Source organism: Physeter macrocephalus, chromosome 12, assembly GCF_002837175.3.
Source record: "Physeter macrocephalus isolate SW-GA chromosome 12, ASM283717v5, whole genome shotgun sequence".
NCBI lineage: Eukaryota > Metazoa > Chordata > Mammalia > Artiodactyla > Physeteridae > Physeter > Physeter macrocephalus.
This window is the reverse complement of record NC_041225.1, coordinates 13,639,972-13,652,371: the sequence shown is the minus strand read 5'-3', so window position 1 is coordinate 13,652,371 and position 12,400 is coordinate 13,639,972. Positions and strand designations below refer to the sequence as shown.

General features: G+C 39.6%; 1 protein-coding gene across 11 annotated transcripts in view; it reads right to left on the bottom strand.

Moving 5' to 3' along the window:
* Window positions 1–12,400, bottom strand: part of ANAPC1 (anaphase promoting complex subunit 1) — a 119,334-nt gene that overhangs the window by 80,631 nt on the left and 26,303 nt on the right. For 10 of the 11 annotated variants that reach the window (XR_003682234.2, XR_003682233.2, XR_003682237.2 and 7 more), the window contains exons 12-17: window positions 10,195–10,285; window positions 10,018–10,083; window positions 6,062–6,196; window positions 4,593–4,733; window positions 3,961–4,021; window positions 1,824–2,011 (exon numbers count right to left, since the gene is read on the bottom strand). Coding sequence is in view for 5 of the 11 variants with exons in the window: in XM_028496614.2 (XP_028352415.1) it covers window positions 1,824–2,011; window positions 3,961–4,021; window positions 4,593–4,733; window positions 6,062–6,196; window positions 10,018–10,083; window positions 10,195–10,285 (682 nt within the window). In the remaining 6 variants the exon portion in view is untranslated. The remainder of the gene's footprint in view (window positions 1–1,823; window positions 2,012–3,960; window positions 4,022–4,592; window positions 4,734–6,061; window positions 6,197–10,017; window positions 10,084–10,194; window positions 10,286–12,400) is intronic. The other variant, XR_003682236.2, reaches the window with a different exon arrangement.

The following is a 12,400-nucleotide window of genomic DNA, read 5'->3' as shown; positions in this document are numbered from 1 at the left end:
ACGGATAAGTGACCTGGAAGATACAATAGTGGAAATAACTACTGCAGAGCAGAATAAAGAAAAAAGAATGAAAAGAACTGAGGACAGTCTCAGAGACCTCTGGGACAACATTAAATGCACCAACATTCGAATTATAGGGGTCCCAGAAGAAGAAGAGAAAAAGAAAGGGACTGAGAAAATATTTGAAGAGATTATAGTTGAAAACTTCCCTAATATAGGAAAGGAAATAGTCAATCAAGTCCAGGAAGCACAGAGAGTCCCATACAGGATAAACCCAAGGATAAACACGCCAAGACACATAATAATCAAACTGTCAAAAATTAAATACAAAGAAAACATATTAAAAGCAGCAAGGGAAAAACAACAAATAACACACAAAGGAATCCCCATAAGGTTAACATCTGATCTTTCAGCAGAAATGCTACAGGCCAGAAGGGAGTTGCAGGACATATTTAAAGTGATGAAGGAAAAAAACCTACAACCAAGATTACTCTACCCAGCAAGGATCTCATTCAGATTTGATGGAGAAATTAAAACCTTTACAGACAAGCAAAAGCTGAGAGAGTTCAGCACCACCAAACCAGCTTTACAACAAATGCTAAAGGAACTTCTCTAGGCAGGAAACACAAGAGAAGGAAAAGACCTGCAATAACAAACCCAAAACAATTAAGGAAATGGTAATAGGAACATACCTGTCGATAATTACCTTAAATGTAAATGGATTAAATGCTCCAACCAAAAGATACAGACTGGCTGAATGAATACAAAAATAAGACCCATATATATGCTGTCTACGAGACCCACTTCAGACCTAGGGACACCTACAGACTGAAAGTGAGGGGATGGAAGAAGATATTCCATTCAAATGGAAATCAAAAGAAAGCTGAAGTAGCCATTCTCATATCAGACAAAATAGACTTTAAAACAAAGACTATCACAAGAGACAATGCACTACTTAATAACCAAGAGATCACTGAAGAATCAAAGAAGAAATAAAAAAATACTTAGAAACAAATGACAATGAACACACGATGACCCAAAACCTATGGGATGCAGTAAAAGCAGTTCTAAGAGGGAGGTCTATAGCAATACAATCCTACCTCAAGAAACAAGAAATATCTCAAATAAACAACCTAACCTTACACCTAAAGCAGTTAGAGAAAGAAGAACAAAAAAGCCCCAAAGTTAGCAGAAGGAAAGAAATCATAAAGATCAGATCAGAAATAAATGAAAATGAAATAAAGGAAACGATAGCAAAGATCAATAAAACTAAAAGCTGAGGATATGGGGAGGGGGAAGGGTAAGCTGGGACAAAGTGACAGGGTGGAATGGACATATATACACTACCAAATGTAAAATAGATAGCTAGTGGGAAGCAGCTGCATAACACAGGAAGATCAGCTCGGTGCTTTGTGACCACCTAGAGGGGTGGGATAAGGAGGGTGGGAGAGAGGAAAAGGGGAAATGACAGTAACACAATCACAGTAGAGGACTTTTAACACCCCACTTCCACCAATGCACAGATCATCCAAAACGAAAATAAATAAGGAAACACACACTTTAAATGATACATTAAACAAGATGGACTTAATTGATATTTATAGGACATTCCATCCAAAAACAACAGAATACACTTTGTTCTCAAGTGCTCATGGGAAGAGATATGGGGATATATGTATAACTGATTCACTTTGTTATAAAGCAGAAACTAACACACCATTGTAAAGCAATTATACACCAATAAAGATGTTAAAAAAATTATGCAAACATTACATTGGTAACAACAGAATATCTCAGGAGGAAAAACAATTATCTGTACTTACATTCCTTGTCCATGCTAAGCGGTCTGTGTTATAACCCATCATGTTCATGAGACAAGTCAGAAATAAGTTCCACTCTGAGTGATAACTGGGTCCTCCCGGAGCACTGTGGACACTGTACCACTTGACAAGCATCTGAACAGCTACTTCTTTTGGCAGGATAAATTTAATTGCTTGCAAACAAGTTTGTACTATTAAAAGCAAAGGTTAATTTTAGTATGCTTCCTATGCATGCATTTCTTTTCCCCTTTTACTAAGAACATTTTTTAATTACTACTATATAAAGGCCAAGTACTAAGAAAAAAGAACAGCCATTAAAGAGCCAATGGGATGCAAATCTGACCTAGCCAATCAACTGACACTGAATTTAACAGGGCTTGCGAGAGGTTTCAGGGCTGCTTTCTGATCATTAATTTTGGATCAGAAATAGAGTAACCAAAGAGCTGAGATTACCTAAGACAGAACTGATTGACATCCATGGCCCTGACAGTTATTAATAGCTCCCCATTTCACTCTCAAAAATGTCCTAGTTTGGACAATAAATTAAAGGCCATTCTAACAAAAACACACAATTTCTACATTAATAAATTCATATAAAATATTGCTTCAATACTTCAGTAAATATGTAATAATCAATATATACCTCCTCAAATAGCAATGCTTACCTAGCATTAAAATATGTTCTGAATGATTGAACATTCTGGTTAACCAAAGCTTTATAACTTTTCATCATTTCTGACAGCATTGTTCCTAAAATGTTTTACATGCTCTCTGATCAATCAATACCATGTAAACTATAACTTTCTTAATGACTCAATATCATTACTATGACTATCACTTACAGTGCTACACTGTCATACAGCGACCCCCTCAGGGTGGCAAGGGCTTCTGCTATAAAGAGGGCTGGGTCTGCTTTTAGTGGGAAATGGCCCCAAACTGCAATGCTTCTGTATCCTCCCATAATCTCTTTAGGGATTCTTTTCTTCCTTTCCCACTGGCACTGTCACCGGGGCCCATCCTCAGCAGCATATGCTTTTTCTCATCAATTTGCTACATGTGTGCATACACAGCAAAGGTTGGAATCAAATGAAACCAATGTTAGAAAACCTAATAATCAAGTTTGTCATGACTGAATCCAAAATAAGTGTAAACCAGATACTGCCTGAGGGGCTGAGGAAAGCTTTATAAGTAAAGTACAAAAACTTCCGTACATGAACTATTTGCTTCTATTTGCTCGTGAGAAAGATTTTTTTTTTTTAATTAACCTGTTATTTGTTTTCATGTACTTTGGTTAGGCTTATACTTCTTGAGATCACTGGCTAAATACCTTTCAGAAAAGCAAGGCACCTCCATACGAACTCAGAATATCATTTACTACACCAATGAAACATACTTCCTAAAACGCAAAAGTCATTCTAGCCCACTTAGCAAATTCCAGAATTCACACAATCTGCCAACGCTCTGCTCTGGCAGTTAGACTTTGAAACTAATAGATGTCCTGAATTTTCTTATATCATACAAGCATTCTTTTCTTAATTTACATTTGTTGGCAAATCTTTTCAATTCCACAGTTTTCTTTACTATTCTATGTTCAGAAATGTTCTTCACCTAGTACTTTCCAAATTGCATTTCAATAATAATTCAAGCAGACTCCAATTTTATCAAAATACTCCTGTGTATTTTTACTATAATGTTAAGTTTTATTCAGTTAAAGGCAATTATGTTAATTTTCAATGTATCTAACAATTGAGAAATATATTTTTGGATTAAAAACCATCAATATGCCAAAAACTATTTTAGTTGCTTGGGCTTCCTTGTTTTTGAGATTTTCTTGCAAGAGGCGTGTCCATACACTGTAATCTCACTGCATGGCTTCTTTTTCATAAGAAATCTCACAGAAGCAGAACTAGCACACACTTCTCGGGTTCCCCCCGCCTTAGAGCACACATGGAGTGGACAGCACAAAGTGCCCCCCAGCTCTTTTTTATAGCTTCTCAGCACAGTAAAAAACTCCATCTCATGGCTTCAAAAACAGCAAAAAATTTTAAAACCCCAATTATTCATGTAAATCAGCAATTACTCCAAATCTTTTAAATCAAACTAAGAACACACAAAAGTGAGGTTTGATTCTTAATCATACCTAATTCAGAGGTGGCAATTTCAGGAATAGTGATCCTAACCATGGAGCCATTACTCAGTTCCTAGGGAAAAGAATGGAAACAAATAAGAGCAAGTAAATACAATCTGTGCATTCTAAGTCTGTGAATGTCTTAAAAATAGCTGATGCTTTACAAGACTGTCTGTCAAACAAAAATGCAATAAAATAAATGAAAAACAAGCAATATTTTTCAAACAGAATTGAATACTTCGAAGTTTTAGAAACAATAAACGTACTTATTTGTCAAACATTTACAAAAATTCTTGTCTTTAACAAAGTGTCTAATTTTCATATAGACACCTGAGTCACCGTCACCAAAAATAAGAGGCTCACTTTTAATAGAAAGCAAAAACCATGCCCATATAAAATTCAACTGATTGAACAAGCTTTGTTTTCAATAAATTTTTTAATAATATACAAACTTCAGAAAAGTTGGGTGGAACTACTTTAAAGTAAAACAGGGCAAAAAAATGACGCATTACAAGAGATTTTAAAAATCACAAGAAACATTTGTTTCCATTTTTCACAAAATTCTGCGTTCTGACAAACTTTAAATAACAGCCAAAATTCTTGGAAAGTTGCCTAACCTTTTAAAAATAAATATGCATACTTACTAGCGTTACCCTGTTACGGACAGGGTCTCTTATAGAATGAATGTAAGTTCCAAGCTGTTGGAAAGTACAATCCTCATTATAGAGAGAATCATGAAGCTTTGAAGAATCCCTTAGTTCTGGAACTGGGGACAATAGAACAGCCTGTAAAAAGTCATAAATACAACACATGTGAAGCATGTTTTGAGAAATTAAGGTTAAAGAAACTATATATCTTTTTTGCATGTGGTCTAGCAATTGTACATAATGATTTAAAACCATTCTGCTCTAATCATGTCTAAGTACCTTGTAGCAGACCAAGGTCCTCACCAAAAGCAACTTGAAAAAGTCGATAAAAATAGCACATCTGATGGACAGCACTACAAAGCTGTGGAGACTACCTGGACTTGAGGGACCAAGATCAGGAGAGAAAGAAAGGAATCAGAAGGAGGTAGCCCCCGAGTCTTACAACACTTGGGATCTAATTGGTCTATCTGTAATCCCAAGATAAACCTATCTAAAACACAAATCCTAACATTCTTAACTCCATGCTCAAAAACCTATAATGCCCTGGAGACTGCATTCGGAATAAAAACCTTTTCATCCTTTCTTTTTCAAGAGCATGTTAGGAAGACAGTGTAAATCCTAGCTCTACCACTTATTAGCTGTATGTCATTAGACCAGTAACCTCCTTGTACCTCTCTATGTGCCCATTTGTAAAACAAGGATTAATATTTTCCTAATAAAGCTGTTTTAAGGGATTAAATGAGTTAATACATATAAAACACTCAGAACAGTGCCTAGTACACAGATAACACTAGAAAACAGGTTGTTATTATCCCATCCCCTGCCCTGCCTCACCCAAGAGACTACATGTACTTTTATAAGCATTCATTCATTCCACAGACTTCTTGAGTCTTCACTTGTATGCTGGGAGATGGAGATACAACTATGTGTTAAAATGTTCTGCACTGTCCTGCTTCCACACCCACACCCATGCAATTCCGCTCACCCCAAAGCCCCCTTCCATCTACAGACATCCTACTTACCCTCCAGGTCCAAACCAAGGTAGACATGTCTCTAGAAGAGCCTTTGATTCCACCACATCATCCCATCAGAATGTATCTTCCTATCAGTGAATCTCCTATGGTACTTTCTGTTCCTCTTAAGTCTTAATAGTCTACCTATCTTAAATTATAATCTCTTAAAACAGACAGTACATCTGTTCCACCCAAGTAAATTGTGAGATCCCTAGATGAAAAAGAATGCATCACTTTCCTCACTGCGACACCTTCAAAAAGTACCTTACACGTCAGAAGGGAAGTCAATGTATGTTTACTGAAATCATTTGTGTTTGAAACTATACACATTAGCCAAACTTCCAATTCTGTCATCATTAAAACAGAAAAAAGTTAACCATGGAAAGAACTAATATTTGACCAAACTTCTTTAAAACACTATTAATTTTTGACAACACCCACTCCCTGTCTTACCTCATCCAGGGATCCAAGCAGCTTACTCAGAGGGTTAGGAGTACTAACGCTGTCAAGCGGGGTGCTGGGCCGAGGCATTGTGTTCGACATTGTCAGGGAGGGAGCTGGCAGCCCAGGAATGAAAACCTTTCCCACCTTTAAGCAATAAAAAAATGTGGAAAAAAATTAGCTTTAATGTTTTTGCTGTTGTTTTTTTGGCCACGCCACATGGCTTATAGGATCTTAGTTCCCTGACCAGAGATTGAACCCTGCAGTGGAAGCTCAGAGTCCTAACTACTGGAACACCAGGGAATTCCCTACTGTATCATGTTCTTAAATGAAACGTTAAGGCACGTAAGCATAGATTCCTTTAGATATTTCAAAGTCTATGATCACCAAACACAACTAAAAAACAGAGAATTAAAATTTTAATAATGTATCAAATTCTACCAACCAACTATGAATATCTTGGCATAAATTCTTAGTCTGATTCCTTCTTTCCATAACTAAGGACTTCTCTGGGGGCAGGAAACAGGGGGAATGTTAATATAGTCAAGACACTATACAAAATTCAAGTATACTATGCATTTTTCTACCTCATTGGTGGTAAAGGCAGCAGAGACACTAAGCTTTCAGAGACTATAAGCATCAGTCTTGTGAAGTATTTTCCAAGCAGAGAGAAAGACACCAATTACTTCTTGGGAGCCAAAAAATTTAGCCTGAAGCGATACTCAAGAAATTAAATCCAACCTAATTCAAACCATGCTCTCTAGCTCACAATCTGTCTTGTCATAAACTTTCAAATACTTCTTCCTCAAAAAAAATTTACATAAACTTCATTGACCTTAAAAGAATGAGCCAGCAATCCATGCTACCCACTCCTTCCTTTTAGCTATCCACAGGGTTCTCAGGAAAAACACAACAGAAATTCACACCCACACAGGCTGAAAACTCTTGATAAGACTAAAAGGAGATACTCAGAACTAAAGTGGAATTTTGACAATATACATATTTATGTCAATATACTACCCAAAAGCTAATAGAATTACAGAAGTTGCCCAAATAAAATCCTTAGGATTAAAAAACAAAAATGACAGAAGAACTAGTATATATGAAGTTTTTAAAAGGCCATCAGAGACCACCCCCACTCCAGGTCATAAAAATATGCAATAAGCACATTCCCTGCTATTCCTCCCACTAATTACCACCACAACAAAATCTGCATGAAATGTATGATGTAACTAGCAGAAGACTCTAAAAGGTGAGGAAAGAAGACTGACTGGCTAGGGGCCTGAGAACCAGGAATGAACTATGAATTCTCTAGCTTTTGTTTTTGTTTCTCCAACTCCCTATATAACCAGGCCTTGGGCTCTCAAGAGGCCTGCAACCCAGAAATGCCCACAGGCACACACCAAAAGAGAGCCCATGAAAACCTTGCTCTTTTGGCCAAAACTTGGTCAGGAAGAGAGACTGAGCAGGGCAGAAACACTTTCGCCCCACCTGCCCCACTTCAGGCAAACACACGGAAAAAGCCACAGCCCTCGGTGCCCGCCCCATCAGGAGCTATGTTCGGAGACTATGGGCAGGGTCCTGTCATCCCCTGCAAGGACTAGGTGGCGCCCTGCCCCAGCACAGAGACAGACGGTGAGGCCTATCTTCCAGCCCAGCCATGCAGTAACCATGAGGCATCGCCTCCCCTCATCAGGCACTGCAGCTGCAGACACTGCGGACAAAGCTCTGCTCTCATTGCCACGAGGCAGCCCCTCTCCACCTCCCAACCGTGTGCAGCAACTGTCAAGGGGGAAGAGCCTGGCTTTCATCCTCCCTCTATAATAAAAAGCAGCCTACCTCTCCCCTCCCTCTTCCAGAGACTGTGGGTGGAGCACTCTATTCCATCCCTACCCTGCAATAACAAAGCAGCAACCCCTCACTGTCCCAAATAGGGAGTGGGGGGAGGAATGGAGAGGAAGGAAATAGAGAAAAGGACTTTCTAAATACGTATATGAAATCCTGGTGTGTTTTTTAGGATTAAAAAACAAAAATGACAGAAGAACTAGTATATATAAAGTTTTTGTGAAACTGACCAACAATGAGTGACCCATGTGTGAAAGTGACCAACAATGACACAGTAAAAGACCTGAGAACTAAACACTGATCTATAACACCACTGGTTCTCGAACTGGCCTCTAGGTAACATGGAAGTTGAGGCAGACTACAAACTCATTACGGGAGCAGACAGGAAAAAAGACCCAATCAGGGGGCTTCCCTGGTGGCGCGGTGGTTGAGAGTCCGCCTGTCGATGCAGGGTACACGGGTTCGTGCCCCGGTCCGGTAGGATCCCACGTGCCGTGGGGCGGCTGGGCCTGTGAGTCATGGCCGCTGAGCCTGCGCGTCCGGAGCCTGTGCTCCGCGGTGGGGGAGACCACGGCAGTGAGAGGCCCGCGTACCACAAAAAAAAAAAAAAAAAAAAAAAAAAAAAGACCCAATCAGGAAAGGAATAGCTAGCAAACTTTTAGACAATGACCAATCTACTCCAGACAAACACGATAGGAAAATACTGCACCCCACCCCTCAGCCCTGTGAGCAAAGGCCAGGTGGGAGCCTGGACTTCCATTATCACCTGGCTGTAAAGAGGCACCAATTTGGGAAAAACAAAAACAAAAAGCTAACAGTACTTTGGGTTAGCAAGAATGTAAAGAAACTTCGAGAGCTCTCATACACTGTTGGAGGCAAGGAGTATAACCTTGCAACCTTGATGCAACCTACACTTTGGAAAACAATGTGGCACCATGCAGCTAAGTTGAATATGCATATATTCTATTTTTTTTTTTTTTTTTTTTTTGCGGTACGCGGGCCTCTCAATGTTGTGGTCTCTTCCGTTGCGGAGCACAGGCTCTGGACGCACAGGCCCAGAAGCCATGGCTCACGGGCCCAGCCGCTCCGCAGCATGTGGGATCTTCCCGGACCGGGGCACGAACCCGTGTCCCCTACATCGGCAGGCGGACTCCCAACCACTGCGCCACCAGGGAAGCCCAAATATGCATATATTCTAAAGGCTAGGAGATATATATATTTTTTAACTTTTTAAGCATTGTTTATTAGAGGAAACAGCAAAACAACCCTAGTGGCTGGTAAAATTCTGGTATAATCATACAACAGAAAACTAGGTAACAGTGCATGAGTCAACAACAGCTACACAACAACACAAATAAATCTAAAAATAATATAATGTTGAGCAAAATAAGTCAGAGAAGAGTATGTGGTATGTTTTCTCTATATGAAAATCCAAAAACAAGGAAAACTAAACAATTTACTCATCACTGATACATACATAACTGCAAAAACTAGTAATAAAAACAAGGGAGTGATTTATTCCAAGTAAGCATCTCTGGCGGATGAGGATACAATGAGGAAAGAAAATCCAAGAGACTGTAAATATATGGCAACGTCCTATTTCTTAACCTGGGTAGTGGTTATATGAATGTTCACTTCATTATCCTTCAAACTGTGTGTATTTAAATTTCACAATTTAAATTTGTAAAATTTACATTATTCCGTATGTAAAGTTCACAACTGTTTAAAAAGACACAGACAACATATATTATACATTTAATACGATGAAACTTTACTAAAACTTTGAGACTTAAGAAAGCTACCCATACATCAATTTCAAAACTATATTCTTTATAAAACTTCAATTAACTTTTTTTCTTTTTTTAAAAGTTATCTATATTCATTAAAGTTTCCCCAACTGCCCTGTTTTCCTAGTGCCAATCCATCTAATGACAGTGAGTCCTAGACCTCCAAATAAGTCCCAACCTAAATTGAAGACTTCATTGTCAACTCTTACAAGAATCTTCTGCCAAATTCTATAGACAGGAGATAACAAATTTTAAATATCAAACTAAAGTAACATTAAAAAATAATAATTAAGGAAGTAGTCCTACTAAAAGCATGAAATGCTATTTATTACTTACCCGAACCACTCCTGTGTACAGCACCAGGTTTCCACTGCCTTCCAGGACCAGCATAGTGTCTATCTTCTAAAAAAAAAAAAAAAAAAAAAAAAAAAAGGCAAAAATTTTATTTTCCAATCTGTTCAAATTATAAAGCACAATGATTTTCAACTTCTCAAGAAATGTGCCTGCATTTACCTCCACTGGAGCTGCATCCTTTGCCTGTATGTTGGTGACGGAGCCAAAGATGAGCTGGGTTTTATCATTACTCTCTTGAAACTTTATACATCTAAATATTCAATTAAAAAAGAAATACACTATTGATATATGCAACAACCTCTACTGATCTCAAGGGTATTATACAAACTTTAAAAAGCCAATTTCAAAAGGTTACTTACTATATGATTCCACTTATAAAACATTTTCAAATGACAAAATTATAGAGATGGAGAACAGATTAGTGGTTACCAGGGATTGGGGACTGTGGTAGATGGGTGTGGTGTATGTGACTCTACAGTGGGTAGCATGAGGGAGATCTGTGAGGTGATAAAGAAGTGCTGAATATTGACTGGGGTGTTTGCACAAATCTACACGTGATAAAATTTCATGGAATCATATACACACACAAATGAGTACACGCAAAACTGAGGAAGTTTGAATGAGGCCTGTTGATTGTACTAATGTCAATTTCCTTGTTTTAACAATGCACTATAGATATGGAAGATGTTACCTCTGGAGGAAAAAGTGCAGGCTACACAGGACCTCTACTACTTTACAACATCCTGTGATCTATAATAATTTCAAAATTAAAGGTCAATAAATTGGTAAATATATAAATACACATTTTACCTAAGAAGATAAATGAATGGCTAATAAGCACATGAGAAGATGCTCAACATCATAAGTCATTAGGGAAATGTAAATTAAAACCACTTCAGGGGTTTCCCTGGTGGCACAGAGGTTAAGAACCCGCCTGCCAATGCAGGGGACACAGGTTCGATCCCTGGTACAGGAAGATCCCACACGCCGTGGAGCAACTAAGCCCGTGTGCCACAATAGCTGAGTCTGCGCTCTAGAGCCCGCGTGCGACAACTACTGAAGCCCACATGCCTAGAGCCCGTGCCCTGCAACAAGAGAAGCCACCACAATGAGAAGGCCCTGCACCGCAAGAAGAGTAGCCCCCCCACTCGCGGCAACTAGAGAAAGCACACGCGCAGCAACGAACACCCAACGCAGCCAAAAAATAAATAAATAAATAAAATTCTTAAAAAACACTTCACACCCACCAGAACGGCTATAATCAAAGAAAATGACAATATCAAATCTTGTCAAAAGGAACCAAGATGGGGGAGTAGAAGGATGTGCTCTCACTCCCTCTTGTAAGAACACCAGAATCACAAATAGCTGCTGGACAATCATCGACAGGAAGACACTGGAACTGACCAAAAAAGATACCCCACATCCAAAGACAAAGGAGAAGTCACAATCAGATGGTAGGAGGGGTGCAATCAGTAAAATCAAATCCCATAACTGCTGGGTGGGTGACTCACAAACTGGAGAACATTTATACCACAGAAGTCCTCCCACTGGAGTGAAGGTTCTGTGCCCCATGTCAGGCTTCCCAACCTGGGGGTCCGGCAACGGGAGGAGGAATTCCCAGAGAATCAGACTTTGAAGCCCAGTGGGATTTGATTGCAGGACTTCGACAGGACTGGGGGAAACAGAGACTCCACTCTTGGAGGGCACACACAAAGTAGTGTGCGCATCAGGACCCAGGGGGAAGGAGCAGGGACCCCACAGGAGACTGAACCAGACCTACCTGCTAGTGTTGGAGGGCCTCCTGCAGACGCAGGGGGTGGCTGTGGCTCACCATGGGGACAAGGACACTGGTGGCAGAAGTTCTGGGAAGTACTCCTTGGTGTCAGCCCTCCCAGAGTCTGTCATTAGCCCCATCAAAGAGCCCAGGTAGGCTCCAGTGTTGGGTTGCCTCAGGCCAAACAACCAAAAGGGAGGGAACCCAGCCCCACCCATCAGCAGTCAAGTGGATTAAAGTTTTACTGAGCTCTGCCCACCGGAGCAACAGTCAGCTCTACCCACCAGGAGTCGCTCCCATCAGGAAACTTACACAAGCCTCTTAGATAGCCTCATCCACCAGAGGGCAGACGGCAGAAGCAAGAACTACAATCCTGCAGCCTGTGGAACAAAAACCTCATTCAAAGACAGACAAGATGAAAAGGCAGAGGGCTATGTACCAGATGAAGGAACAAGATAAAATCCCAGAAAAACAATGAAATGAAGTGGAGATAGGCAACCTTCCAGAAAAAGAATTCAGAATAATGATAGTGAAAATGATCCAGGACCTCGGAAAAAGAATGGAGGCAAAGATCAAGAAGATGCAAGAAAT